Source organism: Colletotrichum abscissum, assembly GCF_030869225.1.
Source record: "Colletotrichum abscissum strain IMI 504890 chromosome Unknown Scaffold_84.1, whole genome shotgun sequence".
Lineage (NCBI taxonomy): Eukaryota > Fungi > Ascomycota > Sordariomycetes > Glomerellales > Glomerellaceae > Colletotrichum > Colletotrichum abscissum.
In genome coordinates this window covers 50,366-71,594 of record NW_026850530.1, presented here as the reverse complement: position 1 = coordinate 71,594, position 21,229 = coordinate 50,366, and the positions used below count along the sequence as shown (strand labels likewise).

The 21,229-nt window shown below is 53.6% G+C and overlaps 5 protein-coding genes across 5 annotated transcripts; 4 read left to right on the top strand and 1 right to left on the bottom strand.

Annotated features, from left to right (window-relative positions):
* Positions 1-2,713: 2,713 nt before the first annotated feature.
* CABS01_16169 (uncharacterized protein) lies at positions 2,714-3,073 on the top strand (the record flags this gene model as incomplete). Its single annotated transcript, XM_060549501.1, has 1 exon — positions 2,714-3,073. A coding segment is annotated over one exon (360 nt), but the record flags the coding sequence as incomplete, so codon positions are not given.
* Positions 3,074-5,038: 1,965 nt separating this feature from the next.
* CABS01_16168 (uncharacterized protein) lies at positions 5,039-6,330 on the top strand (the record flags this gene model as incomplete). Its single annotated transcript, XM_060549500.1, has 4 exons — positions 5,039-5,261; positions 5,476-5,596; positions 5,966-6,116; positions 6,178-6,330. 4 exons carry the CDS (start codon positions 5,039-5,041, stop codon positions 6,328-6,330), a joined length of 648 nt encoding a protein of 215 aa, XP_060390129.1.
* Positions 6,331-9,071: 2,741 nt separating this feature from the next.
* Positions 9,072-9,596, top strand: CABS01_16167 (uncharacterized protein; the record flags this gene model as incomplete). Its single annotated transcript, XM_060549499.1, has 2 exons — positions 9,072-9,136; positions 9,236-9,596. Coding segments are annotated over 2 exons (426 nt in total), but the record flags the coding sequence as incomplete, so codon positions are not given.
* A 2,277-nt stretch (positions 9,597-11,873) lies between these two features.
* CABS01_16166 (La domain-containing protein) lies at positions 11,874-14,796 on the top strand (the record flags this gene model as incomplete). Its single annotated transcript, XM_060549498.1, has 3 exons — positions 11,874-13,193; positions 13,261-14,321; positions 14,388-14,796. The coding sequence occupies 3 exons, from the start codon at positions 11,874-11,876 to the stop codon at positions 14,794-14,796; spliced, it is 2,790 nt and encodes a 929-aa protein (XP_060390127.1).
* Positions 14,797-17,722: 2,926 nt separating this feature from the next.
* CABS01_16165 (uncharacterized protein) lies at positions 17,723-18,643 on the bottom strand (the record flags this gene model as incomplete). Its single annotated transcript, XM_060549497.1, has 3 exons — positions 17,723-17,927; positions 17,985-18,476; positions 18,570-18,643. 3 exons carry the CDS (start codon positions 18,641-18,643, stop codon positions 17,723-17,725), a joined length of 771 nt encoding a protein of 256 aa, XP_060390126.1.
* Positions 18,644-21,229: the final 2,586 nt, after the last annotated feature.

The following is a 21,229-nucleotide window of genomic DNA, read 5'->3' as shown; positions in this document are numbered from 1 at the left end:
CTTTTGACGGTGTGAAGCACGCCTCAAGGCTTGGGTGATCCAGGCCCAGAGACAAGGGGTCGTGAAGGGGTTCACAGCAGGCAGGGTTTGCCAGGATGGGACAAGACAACTTGTGGTTCAGGACCTCGAGGTGTGCTTGTGTTATCGAGCATGACATGTCTGCAGTCCGGTCCGTGGGCCGAGGGGCGAAAAGGGAATAAGAGCAACGCGAAGGAGAACGGACGAGGTGCAGTGATGGGACACGGATGCTGACTTACAGAAGAATATGGGTGGTGGGTAATATTCACCCAGGTCAGTCTCCCGACTTTACACGGTAGCTGCTGTTCCTTTCGAGAGGTGACGGGAACAACGCTTTGGCTCGGCTTTCCGCCTGACGCTTGACGTTGCACAAGAAGGAAATAGAGGTGAGCGTGAGGATAATGGTGGTGGTGGTGGTGGTGGTGGTGGAAAGGAGCTCTTGTCGATAGAAAGAGAAGGGAGGGGTCCAATACCAGGAAAAGATGGTGTGCTGATTTCTTGGTATTGCTACCGTACTTGGCACTGCTGATGCTTGCTTCCTGGTCTGCTTGCTTGCTGTGAAGTGCCCACTAGTATAGGTAGGCGGGATGGCGGATTGAAGTATTGGCGGTGACGCTCGAGAGTGCGTGAGAAAGTGCGACGGACGAAATGGGTTGCCGCCGGTTCGGACGGGTCGGAGACAGGTGGGATTCTTTGCTGCGGTGGCTGTCGGACCCTTTACAGTGACAGTCGACTGCTTGGATTTGAGCCAGTCAGATATGATATCCGCGACACAGGAGTGAAAGGAACAAGGGAGGTAGAGAAGAGCAAGTGAATGGATGCGATGCAAGGAGAGTGAACGGAAGAGGGCGGGGATGCCATGTATAATAAATGTGTGGCGGAAGAAGCGGCTGTGAGGCTGAGTCGTGGAATATAACTCAACGAGGGGGGTGAGGAAGGCTACATTATAAGGAAGGGGAAGGGGATTGGAGGATGCGCAAAGCAGTGTACCAACCTTGTTGAGGAGAAGGAGGAGAAGGAAAAGGGAGTGACCGAGTATGTCTTTCTCTCTGGATCTTCAACGCAAAAACACCGGGCGGTTAGTTTGAATAATGTCTGATGTGAAAGTGAAGTGGCGTTTACTCACTTGGATAGGTAGTTCCCGGGAAAGCGGTGCGGTTGACGTGCAGCGGTTTCTGGGGTCTCCTGTATTGTTGGTTGGGGGCGGTTTTTTGGGAGTGTTTGTTCCAGGTAGGACGAAATAATTCCTCCGTGGGGAATGCGGCCTGTGTGCGGGTACACCGTAAAGGTCCACAGGTGCAACTGGAGAGTTGGAGAAGCCTGCAGAGGAGAAAGGGCCAAGATGGGAGTCGGAAACCGGCTCGGAGTGGTAGTGAGCGGTGATCCCTGTCGATCGCTAGATGCGCGTCTTTTCGCACACTGCTAGGGCGAAGGTGAGTGAGGTTGGTGTTCGTAGCAAGGTAAGGTATATCAGGGTAGTGTCGTAGACACAGATGTGATTTCTTGCGCGGAAAAGCAGGGAACAAGACAGTGTCTTGAGCAAGATAGAAGAGGCAGGCAGGCAGAACGCGTTGCCTTAGGTTCTTTCCAACTTGGTTTGGAGAGGTAGGTACGGAGTACAGAGAATAGTACAGAGTACTTCTCTCTCGAAATAGGACCTACTGCGTAAGTGGGTTGATTGCTGTCGCTCCAAGCGTCGCCGTTATTTGCTGGCGCTGTAGGCAAAATTAGGTTTCGGCCTGCCGATGTCTGGAGCAAAGCTCCCGGTCGGTCCAGAAGCAAAGAAGGAACAGGGTCGTCGGCGAGACGGACTCAACGTGCTCTCCTCTGAGAAAAGACCGGAGTGAGAGCTCCCCGAATTGTCGACGCCGTTGCGCAGGGGTTTCGGACCCGGCGGCTTGGGAAATCTTGGATAACTCGCGCAAACGTATTCGGGATCACTAAGCAGTGACCAAGTTTACGTTCAAACGTTCCAACTTTCCAGAGAACCCGGGCGGTGATGTCCGACTGTGCGTAAGGTAGGTAGGTAGGTATTATCTACTTCGTACGTCCTGGTCTCTTTGCTCTACTATCCCAGCGTCTAGGTCGGTGTTGACAAGTTGCGATGGTGAGCCTGTATTGGTACGAATGAGAGCGTTCCTACTGTGTCTTGTATCGATGGTCTGTGCGTCGGTGAGTCGAGGTAAAGGTAAGGAACTTTGGGACCTCTGATGCATTGGTATTGGGTATTGGGTATTGGGTCCGGATCTCGGCTGGTTGTTTCTGTCCTCCCTTGTCAACTCTCGTTTCCCTCTTGGGTGCTGTCTGTTCTGTTTCGTTTGCCAACTCCCAGAACGGGGCATCTCCACCTACCTCCTCTTGATTTGTGTTTTCCCACGTAACTCGAGAGTCGAGATTCGGTCGTTTCTGTTGTTTGAGATTGTGTTTGCTCAATCGTTTCCTCTTCTCTTCTTTCCTCCTCCTTTCTCTCTCTCTCCCCGGTACAGAGGGAAACGCGCTAGCATTTATATCAAGGCCGCCTTCTATTAACAGACACTACTCCGTATATCATCTGGATGAGGCTTGTCACTTCACTTGCATCTCCTGACTCGTCCCATATTCCGGGGGTGGCACCCCCATTCTATCCTCACCGGGACGTTTTGCCAGCCTCTTGGTCCGAGTCGGGATGAGATGGAGGGCAGCCCGGACCCCGTGATGCCTCCAAGTCAGACGGCTAAGACAACTAACCCACCTACTGGACCCGCGCCGGCCGCGACGACTCACGACGCTCATCGGGACCTGCTTAAGGATCGGCAGGAATAAGGTGGTCATGCACTTGAAATGTCTGGCTTTCCCTCAAAAGAAGACATCACGAACTCATCTAAAACTGGGCTGCTCCATGGCTCCTAGACTGCCCGGCCAGGAACCCGAGGCCAGAAACGCCCCAGAATGCCCTTGGCTTAGATATGGGATTCTGTCTCATTTCGCATTGCCTTGTTTAGAAACCAATTTTCGATTCACCCCGCAGAACACCTTACCCATGGCGCTCATGGTCCATGGCCGGCTTGACTTCTAGTTGGACGACGTAGCTCTGGAGCCCTGCGCGAACCCCGCCAGCAAACACATTCTCACTAGGAGAAGCCTTGTCGACGCCCAAGATGTCGGCTTGTTGGCATTCAGTTCAGGCATGGAAGGGAGAGCTCTTATCCGCGAATCTGAGATATCACACCAGGTCGATACAAGACTTGTGTGTGCCAGAAGCTTGGAAACTCGCGACATCTGGAACGGGTGCAAACATCTTCACCGCCTCCAACCTTTGCCTTATCGCCTTCTGCCTTGACTATAACTCGCTTAACAGAAAGACAAAGAGCCTGACCGCCGTCTTGTCGCATACATTGATATCTTGGGTATATCCCGTTTGGGGTAGCACACACACATGCACACACACACCCTCATGCCTCTGTCTGGCAAGCACCTTAGACAATCGAGAGGCCGCCGCCGTGATGTCAAGCACCACTCTCGAGCCTTGTCCCCTGTGGCGTACACATACTGTGTGTAACTTGGGCTCTTGACGCAAGATACATGCGAACTTGGTTCAACATCTGAAGAGTATCGTGATTAGATGGGCGGCGCCAGCGGCAGTGACAAATATCCCAAACATTGTCTCCCAAGCGTTCTACTCCTCTTCAGATCATCACCACCACCATTACGGCATAATAGGACGAATATCTGCTGGGAAAACCCACCCCTGGCCAAGATGTGATCGCCCGCTCCGCAGTGAGTGCCGGCGGCAATCCTACCCCAAGTGGCCTTCACCTACTCGATGCGGCCTCGACTTTCCCCCTCCTGCACGGCTACCAGCAGCAAGTCTCAGAGCTGCAGCCGCACTGTATCAACGACGTAGAAGATGGTAAACCTGTCAGAATCGCGGTTCTTGCGCCAATGTAAAGGTTGCAAAGCGCCTCTGGAAGGTCGGGTTGGGTGTGGAGTAGGGGAAGGCTTCCAATCATGTGCTGCCGATTAAGGATAAGAATGACCTTGTGGACCCACCCAGACTCTGAGGAAATGAAACTGGATGTTCTCAAGTGTGTCGAGGTCTCAAGGTGAGTGTGTGGTGAGGTGCTGGACCAGAAATTCGATAACGCTGGTGGCTGTGTTGGTTGGCTGAAAGACCGGGTTTCGGGGGATCATGGGTACGTACTTCCAGCCGACAGGTGGTCTGTGTGTCCGGGGAAGGATGCAGCCGCTGATTGGCCGAATTCAACCGCACCTGGTACACCTGCGCTGCTTCGCTCTGAGACATTCTCAAGCTCACCCTGCCTTGCTTCCTCTGCCAGACTGCCTCTCTCTCAACCTCCGTCCCGTTCCATCACCTCCCCACCCCCTTCATCAAGCTATCAACCTCGTGTACCAGCCGCCTTAGCCCCCCTCCATCCTCAGGCCGTTCGCCGTTTGCCTTTTCGCCTTCGCCTTCGCCTTCGTCTTTGCGTCTGCCTCTGAGACTTACGTTATTACGACACGGTGCGGTACGCGCGGACACTAGGCCACCACCAAGAGATCAAGACCAGCCTACGTCGCATCACAAACCGAACAGGTGGTCTCTCAATAGCCCACCTTCTTGTGCACATTTAATCGTATGCGCCTTCCGACCCTCCCCCTCCATCATGGGCCATGACCCTGTATATCAACCAAGCTGACCATCTTGGCTGTGGAGAAGCAGCTCAACACCCGTCTTCCTAACGCTCATCTGCCGCGCTATACCAGTCATCTACTCCCGTGCTCTCCCAGCACCCTCGACGGAGGCCACCCCGAAATCGCTCTCCACCCAATAGCAGCCTTTCCGCAACTCGACTCCGAGCGGACTGCCCCCGATACTGTCAAGGGCCGCCTGTCACTTGACCACATACTGCTCGACGCACAGAGAGGACGCTCCCGCTCTTGCGTGCATCTTTTGCTATTTATCTGGTTTCCGCGGGAGTAACGACACCTGCGTCTAGCACGTCATAGTTGCATCTCTCGGCTCCCATATCCCACCGTTACGATGGCGTCCGCTTCTTTCAGAGACTCGATGAACTCACTGGGTTGGTCAAGACGGGACCAGGACGTGCCCGTCAATACGGCGCAACAGTCCGGTCTCATGTCTTCGATCAAGTCCCTTAACCCCTTTGGAAACAACAGCTATATCCAGCTCCCAACAACCGAGGGCGCCGGCGCGCCTCTGCCTGCTGCCAACAGGAGGGAAGAGGAGGAGGGCTTCGCAACGCGTGAGTCATTTCGTCTGTATGCTTTCGCCGTCCCACCACCTCTGGCAGCTTCATCCTTGAGCTTCCAGCTCCCCTGCAACTGGCATGGCCTCTAGTTGTGGATTTCCCATGTCTCGGATTGCCATGTGAGCAGGCGGGTTTACGAGGTGGTGTTGTCGTGTCCGCTTCATCTTCTCCGGAACAGCCATGCTAACGTTGTATATTCCACTTCCAGTGAGTCGATGGGATCGTTTACTCATTTTTGGTGCCTGCAACCTGGGCGCCCTTGCCTGCTTCGTCATCTGCTTCGCCTTGTTCCCGGTAGTAGCGGTGCGGCCGCGCAAGTTTGTGATTCTGTGAGTTTCCTCGCTCCCTTTTCTCTCCAATCTCTGCCCTTTGCCTCGTCGTAAGCGATTCTGCTCTCTTCCGTGCTTCTGTGGAGGATCACCCCACGGGTGCTTATCAACCCGGCTAGTTGCCGGCGCGGCAGATCGACAAAGGTGTGTTTGGATCGGTACCTATTATGCCGTACCCGAATGTAGCCTTGCCCCTCTCTATCTACCCGCCTTTCATGCCAGATGATCTTGCATGGCGAGCTAGTTATGAACACCTTATCCGGTGATCGAACGGCGTGATGAGGACTCTCGGAGGGCTTAGCGTTGATACGGCGTTCGCGTTCGCCATCTTCGAGTTGCGTACCTGTTGCTAACATTCTCATTTTCCAGATGGACACTTGGCTCCCTCCTGTTCCTGGCGTCCTTCGCGGCCGTCATGGGCCCGATGGCGTACGTGAAACACCTTGTCTCCGGCCAGCGTTTGCCTTTCACTGCTGCCTACTTCGGATCGCTTGGGCTTTCCATGTACTTCTCTCTCGGTGTAAGTTCCATGACGTTGTCATCATTACGAGGCGAAAGCACGCCGGCTGACTCCGACATAGCTTCACAGCACCATTTTGACCTTGATCTCGGCTGTCATCCAACTGGCTTGCCTTGTTTGGTACCTAGTCAGCTACTTCCCCATGGGCTCGAGTGGACTGCGCCTGGCCACCACGTTTGGCGCCAGAAGGGCTGCTGCCTGGATGACGGGCTGAGCTTGGAGCTCTCATGTACACCTTGTAAGATGAAGACGAAAAATGATTATGGATGATTGTACCACGGTAGCTAGTCGGCATTGTTCTTCATGTTTGCATACAGAGTGGGCAAAAAAAAGTATCGAAATAAGGCAGATGTCGAAATGTGGTTCACGTAAATGTACCAGGTAGTCGGGGCGTTCGGCTGCACTCTTGGCCGCTCTCACTCGCCATTAATAAGAGAGGCCATGACTTTGTCTTGAATCGATCTCTCGGACCCGGTATGATATTCTGTGTTCCGCCCACGATCATCTTATTTTGTTCTCCGTCTAGGATCTGAGTCCCATCTACAGCCTTTCTCTCCGTCTTACGTCGCCAACTCCTCTACAGTGACAGGACATCAACTCTCTTCCAGTGAGGAGTCCTTACACTCTCGAAGCAACCCGGCATCGTTTGATCACATACCTAAGTTCAACTAGGGGCACCGTGTTCCTTCAGGGGCTAAGTTTCCTCTTCGGCTTGGAGCTTCCTTTTATGCCCGGTGGATTTCTGTCTCGGTCAAGATATTCGAGGTTGTGAACCATCTCGATCGTTCGTCGTGACTTATTACAATGGCCAAGAAGTAGCGCATAAACTTCTGCTGGCTTCAACAGTATGCTCAAGAACTGCCTTTGTTTTTCTCTCTGCCGGGTGCTTCTTGAATGATGGCCATCGAGTGACGATCTCTCCACATCGAAAAGACGTATGTTCTTGTTCTGACTTGAGTTGACCATCAAATCTGAACGCGAGGACTGGTCACTTGCTGGCTATACACACCCACCTCGCACGGTAGCAGTCTCGGTGGAAAGTCGTGGGACTAAGCTGGGAGTGAGCTTCACTTGCACATCTTGACTCTCGACTTGAAAGATAAGGAACTACGTAGCATTTTAGAAACATCGCAAAATTCCGGGCATACAAGATTCCGGCTCTTCATCAGATGTATCCCGTACTACTGATTGGAGGTCTTTAGGCGCCGTGTGTGTGAATGCCCCTTCTGTTTTTTTTTTTTTTTTGTATTCTCCTTTTTTTCTTTTTTTCTTCGTCAAGTGTCTCTGGACAGCTCGGCCCCACAATGATCGACGGATTAGCCTGTGCCGAGAACCCTGAGGAAAGGACATGGCGTGGTGATTTCCGTATCTCTTTCCATCTCTCAAGTGATACTTCCAGTGCTCAGGGGTACCCTGAATTGGTCTTATCAAATCCCGCTGTTGGTTTCATTGCAAGGCTGAGAAAAATGGTAATTAGAGGCCGAGAGAGAGGCTCTCACGGGGTATGGAAAAGTCACCGAAAGAGTATCCACTTCGGACGGTGGATCCCGGCACGGCCAGGAAGGCTCGGAAGGCGAGTCAGTCCACTTCATTCGAGAAAAAGAGATAACTGTCCAAGGGTCCCGGTGGAGAAGCACTCATTGTGAAATGGGATCCTGGGAGGCTGGGAAGCTTCGCCGAAGAGGGAAGTGGGAAATAACAGGTTGTTGGCCGAAATTCCCGTGTTCAGGCGCGTGTGCGCAAACCCTCTTAGATGAGCTTTTTCGATGAGACTAGGTTACGAGGCACGACAACTCCTGTGCCCTGTCTATCAACATCGAATATTCAATATACCAGACGGCGAGACTCACTGTCGTTAACGCGAGTCCCACTTGGCTTTCCCTGCAAAAAGTTGTTCCGAACGGGCTCCTTCCGAAGGATGCCGGGTAAGATCATCCAGCTTTCTGCATCAAACTGTGCCCTTTACGCCATTCGAGCGGTGGCTGGAGGTCGAGACAGTATAAGCAAAGGTGTCTAGCCAGTGTGGCTGGCCTGAATCGTTTTTGACAGCCTGCACAGGGCTTGCTAAGCCTTTTCGGCTCTAGACAGACGAGGGCACAATGCATTGGATTACTAGGCTGCGCTATGTCGGGTGAACCACGAACGCGTAACTTTGTATCAAAGGTGTGGGCCGGGTTGTTGTTCGAAAAAAGAAAAATCAGATTATACCAAAATGAAGAAGACGATGGAAAGAATTCGACCGGGGTCGGGAATTGCCCACCGCGTTTCAGTAGGCGACTGGACATGGCAAATCGTCGTCCTTGATATTGCCAATATCGACCTCAAAGGCGTCGATGATGAATGACAAAGGCAGCCAATGCGATCAACGTGAGAGAGGTGGTCATCGCAACTGATATGGCCGAGGATTCGACAGATCAAACCGTGGCATATTACTATGTACGCCCGCCTCCAGTGCATAAAAGGGCCCGGAAGTCGTTCCGAAAACAAAGCGTTCAAAGAAGGTCGGCCGAAGGTGGATGACCAAGAACACGCTCTGTGGCGGTGTGTGTGTGGCACAGCGATGCGGCGTATTCGTACTTGTAGATAGTAAGGTAGATTCAGTTGACGCTCGTGGGACAAGGGCTTCAAAGTAAAGTATAACGTCAGATGGGGGGCGCGGTTATGTAATCCACATTCTGGAGTTTGAACAGCAAGAAATGTAGGCGCGCTCACCGTTCCCCTCTTTAGTGCTGGCCATGGAGATTCAGAGGATTGGATGCAACGCAGACTGCAGAGGAGATGCGGTCCAACCGGCCATCATTGCAAAAGAGAGGAATTGTGCGTGGGCTGTGAATATGCAAATGGAGAAGATTCCAAGAGTCAAGCGGGCTTCTCAGTCTTCATTTTCTCCGCGTCAAGGTACGTACCGATGTAGCCAATGGCGCCTGCCATTCGAAAGGTAACTGGAAAGTGCATACCGCCTCGACGCACCTGCCTTACTTTGGATATAACAACTGGAATTCGCAAAGAGTCCCTTTTAGGTAATTTGCAACTTCTACGAGAACGCTGATGTGTTAAGGTAGTAATGGCAAGACGAGGAATTGCCCTCCCTCGAAGGGCCCAGCTACCCACTTACATAGGTCTGACTTGCAACAGAGTCGAAACCATCCATCTGCCCGCTCGAGCGGAAGGTGCGGTGCATTTCGGCGCTGTGAGGTGCGTCTGTACATCGACAACAGCGCTCTGCGACATACGATACAAGCGACACGGGCGAATAAGCCTCAAGCTGAAGGATCATCACACAAAAAGGCACATGATAAAAATGAGAGAAATTGCCTTGGCCTGGTGAACAACCGACTTATATTCGCGCAACCCCACCAAAGCCGACAAGGGACCGGAGGGGAATGGATGGGATGGGCACGCATGCAGAAGGTCGCAGCCAGCAGGAAGAAGAAGCAGGAGCAGAAGCGGGCAGACCACTTCCGGGGTAGATACGGATAAAGGAGTTGGGAAGGTAGGCGAAAAAATAATCCAATGACCACAAAAAGGTAGAGAGATCCTAGGATTCGGTTTGATGCAAAGCGAGGTGGTGACTACGCAAAGACTAACACTTACAGGCTACCCGTGCTACCGTGGTGGAGGCCATTGACCAGAAGAGGAGAGGAGGGAGGGGTAATTTGGTATATGTTTTTTATTTTGTTTTTTGTTTTGTCCCCCTTTCGTCCAAGTACTGTCCTTTGAACGTGTGTTTTCCTTACACAACCCAACCTTTTCTGACTTACACCGAGGTCATGATCCAATGATGGGCTGCCTTCACCACCAATCTTTGTGTCATGCCGGTCCCGTCGGTGCGTCTTGCTTCCTGCTTCCTGCTTGTCACGCCTGTGCCCTGTTGTTGCTACCTTGCCTTGCCTTAGTGTAAGGTATCCGTACCCCGTAAGGTAAGGTAAGGTAAGGTATGTAATAATCAGTGCCTTGCTTGTCTACCCTGCCCTGCCGGGTCGGAGCGATGGGCAATTTCTGCCGTTGCCGGCCACTTTAAGCCTACCCATGTCGTCGGAAGCCTTGAGTATCCGCGTTTCCTGACTGGTCCAGGTCTCGCGAGGTACCATGCCTTAGTCCCTTCCAGCGGCCTCACGGCCTCAGGTAGGAAATATTTCGGCCACCGCCCGCCCCGTCAAAGACAAGACTGGAGCACCTGGACGCCCCAACCCACGTCAGTCGGTGGTGACCCCTCCATCCTCGGCCTCCTGCGCGCTCTCCCACTTCGACCGTGAGGCACCTCACCTTACTGTGGTAGGTAGGTAGGTCGGTTTGCTCCCGTCCCGTCCTTTCATTCCCATTGCTCACAGCACATCGCCTGAGACATGGACCTATTGGATGCTCTGGATGAATGAGACTTTCAAATTGCCTACCTACCTACCTCACCTTACCACCTACCTCTTCGTCTTCCTATACGCTAGGTGTCTTGTAATAAAGTCTGATGAATGGTTGGGCGTGTCTTCTATGAGATGAGGTGGTGCATGCCCTGCTTCACCGACAATGACCTGCGTCCAACCTGCCTGACATCAGTGTGTAAGGTAAGCCTAGGTACGCCTGTAAGGTAAATGCCCTGAGATGAATCACCAAGGTACTCCCGTACATGGAAACCCGCGGATGAAGCACCTCCCGCATCTCAGTGAATTGTCAGTGCCTTGGGGTCCCTTCCCTCAACCCCAAACCTCCAGGTCCCAGTCAGTCACCAAAGAATTCCAATCACCCGCTGTGCCAGCGTCCCTTCCCCCCCCCTCCCCGCTAAAAAGTCAGGTCAACCAAGCTGCCTCCACCTTTTACCTCAAGTGCCAACCTGGTAGTGGCTTTCCCGAGAAGAAAAAAATTCATTCACAAAAAAAAAAACTCGGGCCTCAGATTTTATTCCTGGGCCTTTTTCTCCTCCTCTCCCACAACCACACATATCTCTCTCTCTCTCTATCCCTCTCCTCCACAAACCTTGCCCTACCGGTATCCTTGTGGTCATTCTTCCTCTGTTCACTCGTCCTGCTCGGTCGATACCTTTCTGTTCGCCAATTTTACAATAGCGGACATTTCGTACACGACCAGCGAGACCCCTCAGGCCAATAACCAAGCCCTCCTCCAATCGAAGCCTTGCGTTTACCGTCTTCCACGTTTTCTTTGGATCGCCGCAGCCCGAGCATCTCCGGAACGTCTCGCCTCGCTTGCCTCTCGCAACCCAAAAAAAACACACTCCGTTGACGTGCCTTCAACCCACCTCCCCCCTTTTCGTTTACGAGGAACACAGCTTCCACCGCACCTCATACCATCTCGTTCGCGCACTCGATCCTACTGATTCGTCAGTCCTCGCGTGCCTTCGTCCTAAGCTCGTTTCCGCACTCGCCCCGAAAAAAACTCTAGCCACCTTCCGGCTTCACTGGACCAGCAGCACCTGCTCGTCCCGACATTCTTGCGTTTACCTCAATCTTTGACGGCTTTCGACGACGTCAACCGGCTCCTGATTCCTTTCACGGCACCTCAGGCCGCCGACCGACTCATTCTTCGGACCACGCGGAGAGGTTTGGTTCGCCCTCTCCGGTCTGTCTCCGTCTCAGGAGTTGCTGGTAAACCTCGGTTTACCCAATAGCAGGATACACAACAGCCCGTTCGCGGCTACTACCTCAGGGCCTGGCAGGATTAGATCAGTTGATCATCTTCCCTGGTCCCTTATACCCAATAGTCTTTCGAGGCATGCCTATTTCTGCATCAGACCTAGCATCAGACACGATGGCTACTGCATTTTCTTACGCTCAAGCCGCCAAGGGTCAGGCGGCCACAACACCCGCGGCCCAGACCACCGAGAACGGCAAGGACTCCGCGAGCTCAGTAAATGGCGAACAACCGGCTGCCGAGCCCACCGCTGTCAAGAGCACCGACTCCGTTGACGACGAGTCCTCGAGAAATACCCCTCTCAAGGCCCAACTGGCTGCCAAGCAGGACATTTCCTCTGCCCAAGCAGAGGCCAACAGCACGAACACACCATCTGCCGCCGCTTCCGTCACCGACTCGCGACGCGATGACGAGGAGGCCGTTACCGAAGCCTCTGCCCGCCGAAGTGAGAAGAGTGTGAGGTCGGCAAGCGCATCTACTCGCGTGACTGACGAGGCCGAGCCGAAGAAGGGCTCTAGGAAGCCGAGAAAGGGCAAGGCCGGAAAAGAGTCAAGTGAGGATGCGAAGAAGGAGAAGGCCGCAGAGCCGGAGAAGGAGGAGCCCAAGATTGAGCTCGTTGAGGCGCCGCTTCCTTCGGTCAACATCTGGACCCAGCGCAAGGAGACTGCGGCTCACAAGACCTCTGTCACCTTGCCCACCGCCAATGGTGCTACCAGTGCATCTACCCCAGTTGACACCTGGCCCAACAGCCAGGAGTCCAAGAAGAAGAACAAGTCCGCTGACGGCGCTGAAGCCACCAACGGCACTGCTGCCGGCAAGTCTCAACGCAAGGCTGGCGATGGTGACGCCGCCGCCAGAAGAAACGGTGCTCGCGGCTCAAGGCTTATTGAGAGAGATAGCCGACTGACTGAGGTCCCTCCCCCTGTTGGCGACGTTCACTCATGGCCTACGCCTGAGACGGCGGTCAAGGAGATTGTCAAGGAGGAGAAGCGCAAGCCTTCCGAGAAGGTTGAGCGGGTAGAGGTCGAGGCCCAGGATGATGCCGGCGCCAAGGGACGTTCAAAAGACAAGTGGGAGCGTATGGACTTTGTCCCTACTGTCCAGTTCTCCACCCCCATCCCCTCAGTTAGAGGCTCTCGGGGAGGACGAGGTGGTGCTCGTGGCGGACGCGACGTTACTTCTCGTGGCGGTCACGGTGCTGCTGCTGCTGCTGCTGCCTCTGCTGACAAGCCGGCCAGCACTGCTGCCCCTACCAAGGCTGGAAACGAAGCTCGGGACCGCGCTCGCGACGGTAACGCTCCGGCCAGAGCCAACTCTCAGCCCCCTGTTGCGAACAAGCGGGCCTCAATGGAAGCCTCCAACGGCAAGGAGCAACGCAAGCCCACGGCGCCCCACTCTGGCGAGCGCAACAAGGAGTCGCAGTCAAATGCCACCAATGTAAGTTGATTTCCTCCTGGATTATCCTGCGATACCGGCTACAACATGTATGCTAACCCATGGAAAGGAGCAGGCCGGTCCTGTCAGAGAGAGAGGCGAAGGCCGCGGCGATAGGGGCCGTGGCGGATACCGAGGCCGCGGAGGTCACCCTGGAAACATGCCCATGCACACTCAGCAGTCTTCTTACATGTCTAACGGCAACTCCTTCGGCTCCCAAGGCCCCAGACAGTACGCCAGCCCTCCCCTCCACCAGGGCGGCAGCTTCCAATCCTCTTACGGAGGTTCCCAGTCCCGCGGTGGTCGTGGCGGCCGCGGTCAGTCAAATGGCTCTGGAGCGTTCCGCGGTGCTGGTGGCCCTTCGAACTCTGGCCGTATGCGTCAAGTTCAGACCAACATGAACCAGGTCTCCTGGGATTACGGAGTTCCCATGACTCCGGGTTCTTATGCCGCATTCTACGAGCAAACGAGACATATCATGATCCCTCAGATGGAGTACTACTTCTCCGTCGAGAACCTCCTGAAGGATACCTACCTGCGCAAGAACATGGACAGCCAGGGTTTCGTGCCCTTGGAGCTTGTCCTCGGCTTCCAAAGGGTTCGTTCGGTGGCCGATGCCCAGACTCTGCGCGCAATTATTGCCGAGTGCCCCCAGCTGGATTACGTTGTCGGCGACGATGGCATTGAGAGACTGAGATCTCGTACCCACTGGCAAAAGTTCGTCTACCCTAACATGGAGCTGCGCTTCGATGCTGCCCGCAACGAGGGACCTCAGTACTTCTACCCCCGTTCCCTTCACGCCATCGCTCACTACGACCACGGCATGCTCGGCGACTACCCTGTTATCTCGCCGACTGCTGCCTACCCCAATGGTGCCGAGAATACCTACGTCGCCTACCCCACCGAGGCTCAGGGTGGACAGCCGAACGGCACTGTGAACGGCAATGCTGCCGAGACACAGCTGTCTGCTCAAGTCCCCGAATTCCAGCCCGGTCCCGCATCCGAGCAAACGGCCGAGGCCTCGGCGGAGACGGAGAAGGCCCAGCCCCTCGTCAATGGCTCTGCCCACACAGAGAGCGCACCCTTGACGAACGGAAACCACGCTCAGCCTGCTGAAGCCCTCCAGTCCTAGTTGGACGAAGGCATTGTCGTGGGCTGTGGCAGCGAGGCGGCAGCATCAGGATGTGGTGACGACAGCAGCAACTTGTCGAGTCCTTCGCAACGCGCACACTTGCTGATGCGCTTTCGAGGGGAGAACTCGGTTGCAGAGTCTCCCATCGACGACATCCCGTTCCCTGAGTTCCGTCTGCGCGCGCTCTCCCAACGGCAAGATACTTTAGCCGGGGAAATTCCCGGCGACATGAAATCCCTTTATCGGTTCTGGTCTCATTTCTTGGTCCGGCATTTTGATTTGGAGATGTTTGAGGAGTTTCGGGCATATGCAGTGGCGGACGCCACTGGGGGAACCATCAACACAACTGGCCTCAAGCACTTGATTGCATACTATGAAGCGGTCTTACAAGAGGACAAAAAATACCCTCTGGACAATCTGGAGTCGCTCTATGGAGAAGCGAAAAGGCTAGCTGCGACAGCCGAGACCCCTTGAGAGGTGGCATCTGGGTCGATTACAATGACGAGGATGTCTTACGAATTGGGCAACTCTTGTTGGAATTTTTTCCACAACAAGCTGCGATAGACCCACCTAGGTTGCGGTCGCTCGATTCTCCGTCTTGGTCAATTTCACCGAGCGCATATTCCCAGTATCGTTGAATCTGCGACGTTTTTTGGGGGTCATTCGGGACGAGGTCGCATTTGTTGTCGTCTTCGAATGGTTGGAAAAGTTATCTGCTTCTTTCTCACAAAGGGGGATGGGCCGCAGCACAGAGAGATATGCTACCAGGTGGTCAGCGACATACCCATGGGAGGTTTGATTCGGAATTAATTGGGACGGGGGGAATAATCAGAGGCAAAAAAATGAGGCAAAGAGGAAGGCTTCGCCCCTCTTGCGTTGGAATGTAGAAGCTTCGTCTCAAAGACAGCTTCGGACACGGGTTGATGAAAGTCTCTTCTCCGGCGTAACTCGGCATACAGGTCCGAGATGACAAGTCATGGATCGGTCTTACTTTCATTTGGCGGTTTCTCCTCATTATGGATGGATTTTGAAGTTCCTCCTTTCTCTCCCCTCGCCTCATTGCTAGACGAAGAAAAAAGTTTTCTTCCTCTTTTTTTACCTTTTTTTTTTTTACTGCACATAGCTTCTGCATGCTTTATTCTGGGAAAACACAAACAGGGAAACAGGGGAAGGTTTATGGGCATGAAATGCATTCGAGCGGTCACAAGAAATTGGAGGCAATGGTCCATGGTGTTCTACTAGACTTTTTCCTCTTTCTTCTGTTCCCTTCCTTCCTTCATTCGCTCATGAGCACACACGGGGGTTGGGGGGTAAGGGAAAGAAAGAGACGGCATCATCAGGCAAAATCAGTCGAGCTGATGCTGTATTGCATGAATAGGACCTCTTAAAAATGAATAAATCGGAGTATATGGCGTTCACATGGTGTAACTTGAAGTCGTGTCGCGTCGTTGTGGGTGAGTTCATCGCGGAAGAGGCGCTGTCTTCCTCCTCCCTGGCTGGGCTGTAGAGCAGTGGGTCGAACATCCCTTGAAACCAGACACTGGCAGTTGATTTATCCACTCTAGCTGTGGCGACACACCCCCTACAAGTCAACTCTCGATATATGTGAACAGGGTGGTGGAGGAGGGGAAGCGACATGTTGCTCCTCCTGCATGGTGGTCTCCAACGATATCTTCGACCTCAGACCCTCGAACCACCACATACGACCATACCCATTGGAAAACTCGGGATCCCGTCCGCTCTCCCATAGATAAGCCAATGAGGGCCGGATTAGTAGTTGGGTCGGTGACGACCAGCGAATAACTGGTGTTGTATGTTTTTGATTTTTGGTGGGCTTTTGCATGGTGGTACGAAGGCTGTGGACATGGATATCACGATCTCCCAGCGGCGGTTGGGGACGGTGGTGTTTGGTTGGGGAGTCGTGAGGTGTCATGCGGGGTAGGCAAGTTGCTGTTCTCAACTATTCAAGGGATTGAAATGTGATCCTACCACGGATGTCGTCGTTTACTTTTGATGGAACGGCCTCTTCGAGGTCGCGAAGTTGCTGGTGCGTGATCCTTTTCCAGCACTCCAACCGCAGGATCTAGGTATCGACGTTGACTTGTGTATATAACCCATGTATGCCTCTTGATCGTCGGGCAATGTCTACTGACTCGCTGGAGTATACTTTTCCATGAGTGTTATTACAGTTGTACGAGTTTGTCAATGCCCAGTCCTAGTCTGGCACTTTATCAACGGGTATTGTCACCGAGAAGAGGAAAGGACGATCACGACGAGAGCTCCCTCTTATTGTCAGCATGTAGCCTTTACGTAATTGGGATTCTTATTATTTGAAAGCCCATGTTTGTCTTCTTTAGACAGACACGAATTACCAATTTCTTTCCCAAACGGTGTGGGCGAGGCGCCCGCCCACTTCGAAACCGACCCCCTATCCATCATATGACTTTGAGAGAAACGCTTTACATGTCGGTAAATCCGAGAAACTGATAAGAATTGTTGGGGGAAAATAGGTTGGATAGGGTATAACAAAAGGCTCTTCTTCATCTGTTACGCACGTGTTGGTGCCCGGGCGTCTGCATGGTGAAGTTGGATGTCGGAACTATTTCCTCCTCCTCATGTGTCACTGTCGATGATTGTTGAAACTCGAGTACCTATTCAGGCGCCGGATCCACTTCCTGCTAGCTAGCTACTTTGCTTGGATAGGGACTCAGCAAGCAATTGCTATCCAGGCGGTAGATTCATATCTCGGAGGGAACCTACACGTAGCTCATGAAACGTGAGTGGTTGTATCCAGCTCGTTCGCAGCTTTTATATTCTAGCTGGTAGAGCTTGTATTCTCGCACACCAATGATACTTACATGACTTCTTTTAAGGAACGATGTGATGATTGCGAAGCGCCCAGCCGTGAGAACTGAAGTAGGCTTCTGTCGTCTCTGAAGGGACCATTGCTGGACCTCCGAGATATCTTCACGCTCAAGCTAGGTTCTTTACTTGCTCCTGTAGATCACGGAACCGTGAGCAGGTAGAACACCCGGCCGCATAGAAACAACAGGGCCAAAATCCAGAGGCTCATACCAATACATGCAGAAAATGCCCTGGCACGCTTGAGTGACGTGAAAGAGAAGATGAGTTTGGGCTTATCATGCCCCACTCGAAGTTTCACGAAACGCGAACAAAAGACTCGGATGAAATATGTCGGGAAAGTCATGCCATATTACTCATTATTACATAACCATCCTAATCTCAAGTCTCGCCATCTGCCGTTTCGACAGAAGTAGAGAACCAAGAAGAGAAGGGAATTAGACCGAGAAAAAGTCATTATCTACAAGTTCTTCATGCCGTTTGCCTCATTATTCAGACCGTTTACTGCGTTTCGCTCAAGATTCGTCACTCATCCCACTTAGAAGGCCATGACGAGACCGACAACACCGGCGGCAACAGCAACGAGGCCGTGAACCATGGCGGTCGGGGCGGCGTTGGGGGCCTCGGTGGAGGAGGGTGCGGCAGAGCCAGTTGCGGAGCCGGAGGCGTCAGTGGCGGAAGCGCCGCTGGACTCAGACGCACCGCTCTCAGTTGCGGAGGCGGACTCGGACGCACCGGTGGTACTGTCGAAAAGTGTTAGGATACATGTGAGTTGATGGCAGGATATGGGGAAAACTTACGCAGCAGTTCCAGTGGCGGACTCGGATGCGGTGTTCAGGACAGTGGAGGTGAAGGCGCTGCCAGCAGAGTCGGTGCCGGTGACGACGCTGGGGGAGAGCGTGGGTACGACGTCGGTGGTGATTGTGGTCGGGACGGGGGTGACGGTGGTAGAGATCTCGGTGGTGATGGTGCTGCCGTCCGAGTTGGTGGTGGTGACGGCGATGACGGTGGGCACGGGGGTGCCGGCCGGGGCAGCAGTGGGGCGGAGGCTCTCAATGGCGGACTCGAGAGCGCCGTACTGGCTGGTGTACTGCGTCGGGATGGCCGCGGAGAACCAGTCCGGGGTGCTAGTGGCCTTGAGGACAGAGTAGATGTAGGACTTGAGATTCCCGGTGACGCTGGCGGCGCTAGCGGCGGAGCCGAAGGCCGAGGTCAGGGAGTCCCACTGGTCAGTGGGAATGTAGGCCGAGATGAGAGCATCGGCGGCGGCAGTGAAGGCCGGGGCGTCAGAGCTGCGAGGGCTGTGTTAGTATGTGTCCAGCTAGCTCCGAAGCTCCCCTTGAGCTATCTTTTAGATCCCGAGCGGGAGAAGCTGTGTGTCTTACACTTGGCGCGCGTCGATGGGGTTGGCAACAGCCAGCTTGGCGGCAATGGCCAGAGGAATGATGGCAGACTTCATATTGTTTGTTGGTTGAGGGGATGGGTATCACAGGTCTGTTGAGGACAAGGCGGCAGAAGTTCTTGCGGAGGGGGGGTATCACGGGCTGGCTGAAGCAAACAAAAGCGGATGGGAGGGAAAGAGAGTGAACTACGGGACACAGCTTCGGAGGGTGGATGAATGATTTAAATAACAGACGAGAAATCGTGGTGATGCAGTCAAGAAACAAATGACGCCGTACGCGGTGAAGCTGGCGCGGGTACGACCACGGAGCAGGCCAGAACGAATGGGGAACCCATGGCGACAGCGATGGTGGAAGCGAAAGCTGGGAATTGCGCGTTTGTTGCCCATTGTGAGGGGCGAGAAACAGGCGGGCTAAAAATCTTGGTGTTGGTCTTTTTTTCTCACATACCCTGGTCTGTATTCCTTGGAAAGCGGAGGTTGGGTAGAGATGCTCGATGCTTCGAGGCCCTTGCAGCCGCAGTAGTAGCCGGCCAGAAGCAGGCCAGAAGCAGCTTTGAGCTGGGCAAACGGCAAAGCGGGCAGGGCGCGAACAGGGAAGAAACAAACGAAGCTGTAAACGGAGGAAGACGTGACGAGAAGCAGGAAAAAGCAGGGCAGGGCAGAGCCGTTCAGGCGTGACTGGCTGAAGTGAAGGTGAGGCCCCGGGCGGGATTGAGCTGGCGTGACGTTGACGGTTGACCCGGTTGCTTGCGTGTGTCATTGTGCGGTCGAATCAGGTCGTAGAGGATTTGCCTTGCACAACGTGAATGATTGCACTGAAATGGGTACGGATACACGGGTGATGGCATAGCGGTGTTGGCTCACTCGAGCAAGCAGGGGATCTGATTGGCACCAGGTTGCGTGTTTGCCGGCCCTGATCGTGGGATGGGGTTGTTGAGAACTTGGGAGGCTGGGGAAAAGTCGAGCAACCTGAGGATTCAATTACGGAGCCGAGAAAACCCCAGCTGTAGGCAGGTATCTTGGATATTCTGTCAAATGTTTTGGCTGTATGACTTGCTTGGAGCTGTGCTTGTCTCGTTGAAAATCTTCAGAGTCGTTCTTCCTCTTTGATGGGAATCAAGGGCATTACTGCAGAGACTTTTAGACGAGTCTGTGATGAAAGCAAAACTGGCATTTGAGCGAACTCTGGCCATGAGAATGCGCTTCTCCCCCGCGCGAAAGCACAAGAATCAGGTTACGGTGAAGAGATGCAAAGCGAGGCAGGTCGTGGAGGTGGAGGGATGTGGTTGGCGGGTAGTTGCCGTGGGTCCACACTCTCGAGCTGGGCTGCATCATTGGCGAACGCCGTTTTCTTTGGACGAATCACACAAAGCAATTGTTCGAGCTGGGGAGGCAGGAACAAGGGATCCCCACTCACGGCCGGTGCTCCCGTTTTCCGCCGTTGATACGGGCACGTGCTAGGATGAGGTAATTCTCGGACCAGACGACGCACGTGACAAGTAAGGTCCAGACCTTGGGGCAGTGACCAGGCTACAGCCGCCACACATCCATCGTCCACGTGTGGCACTTTCCGATGCAGAGTGTGGCTGCGCAACGCAACCAGTCCCAGTACTCCGTAGGTAGTCCGTTGAGAAGCAGCAGAAGTGCAACACTACGTCACGGACTCAAGAACACCCTTGCCCTTTCGGAGCAATTTTCCAGGTTCCCCTCCTCGAGTTTGTCACCGCGGGGCATTCCATTCGCTCCACAGTCCACCTCAGATTCTCAGCCCAATCAATCATCTCACCCACTTTCAATGTTCTATTCGATCACTTCCCTTCTATGATTCTACCTACACAGTAGGTATCTGCTTGTCATCCGCGACTACATACCTTAGCGCGTTCCCATCAATTCTGTCTAGCCAGTTAGTGCTGCATCTCGAAAGATACCGAATGAGGTTTGTTGCATTTTCGGTAACTTCTTGCTGTTTGGAAACGAATGATATCATGCCGCAATTACGACGAACCCCCAAAATATTCACAACCTACCATCGACGTGATCAACCTGTTACCGAGAGAAACCAACCTCGTGGAACTTGAGGCATTAAGAGAAAGGAAAAAAAAAGAAATAAATCAACAGGGATCCTCAATTATGGTTATGACAGACATGTTCCGTACATTGTTGGGCATCACCTGGCTCAGTGGGAAAGCAGAAATGGGTGTTTTTGCGGACTGACCGAGCACTCGATGGCAGAGTCCTGCCTTACTATGTAGGTACTGGGTCTTGAGCCCCTCCTATGGGCGCTCGGCCAAGTGGAGGGCACACTATGAGAGGTAAGGCAAGAGCGATTCTCGATGTCTCATTGGCCAGAATGCCTGTAGGTATGAGGTCATACTCTCTCCTACTGCTTCGTTGTCAACTCGTCCCGCCCTCCCCTCCGCCCTCCAGCTAGAATACTCCAGGGAACCCATATGCCACTACGGCTCCCCCAGGCTCGAGGTCACAGGCACAAGTTGCAGGCGTTACATGCAGGTAGGCAATGCCGACTGCATTGGAGGCCGCGCACATACCTTACCATGCTCGTTCTTCTCGCGGACAAAGAGGCGCGGACGTATTTGCCATCTTTCGGAGCAAGTAACAGACGCTGCACTGCTTGAAACCCGA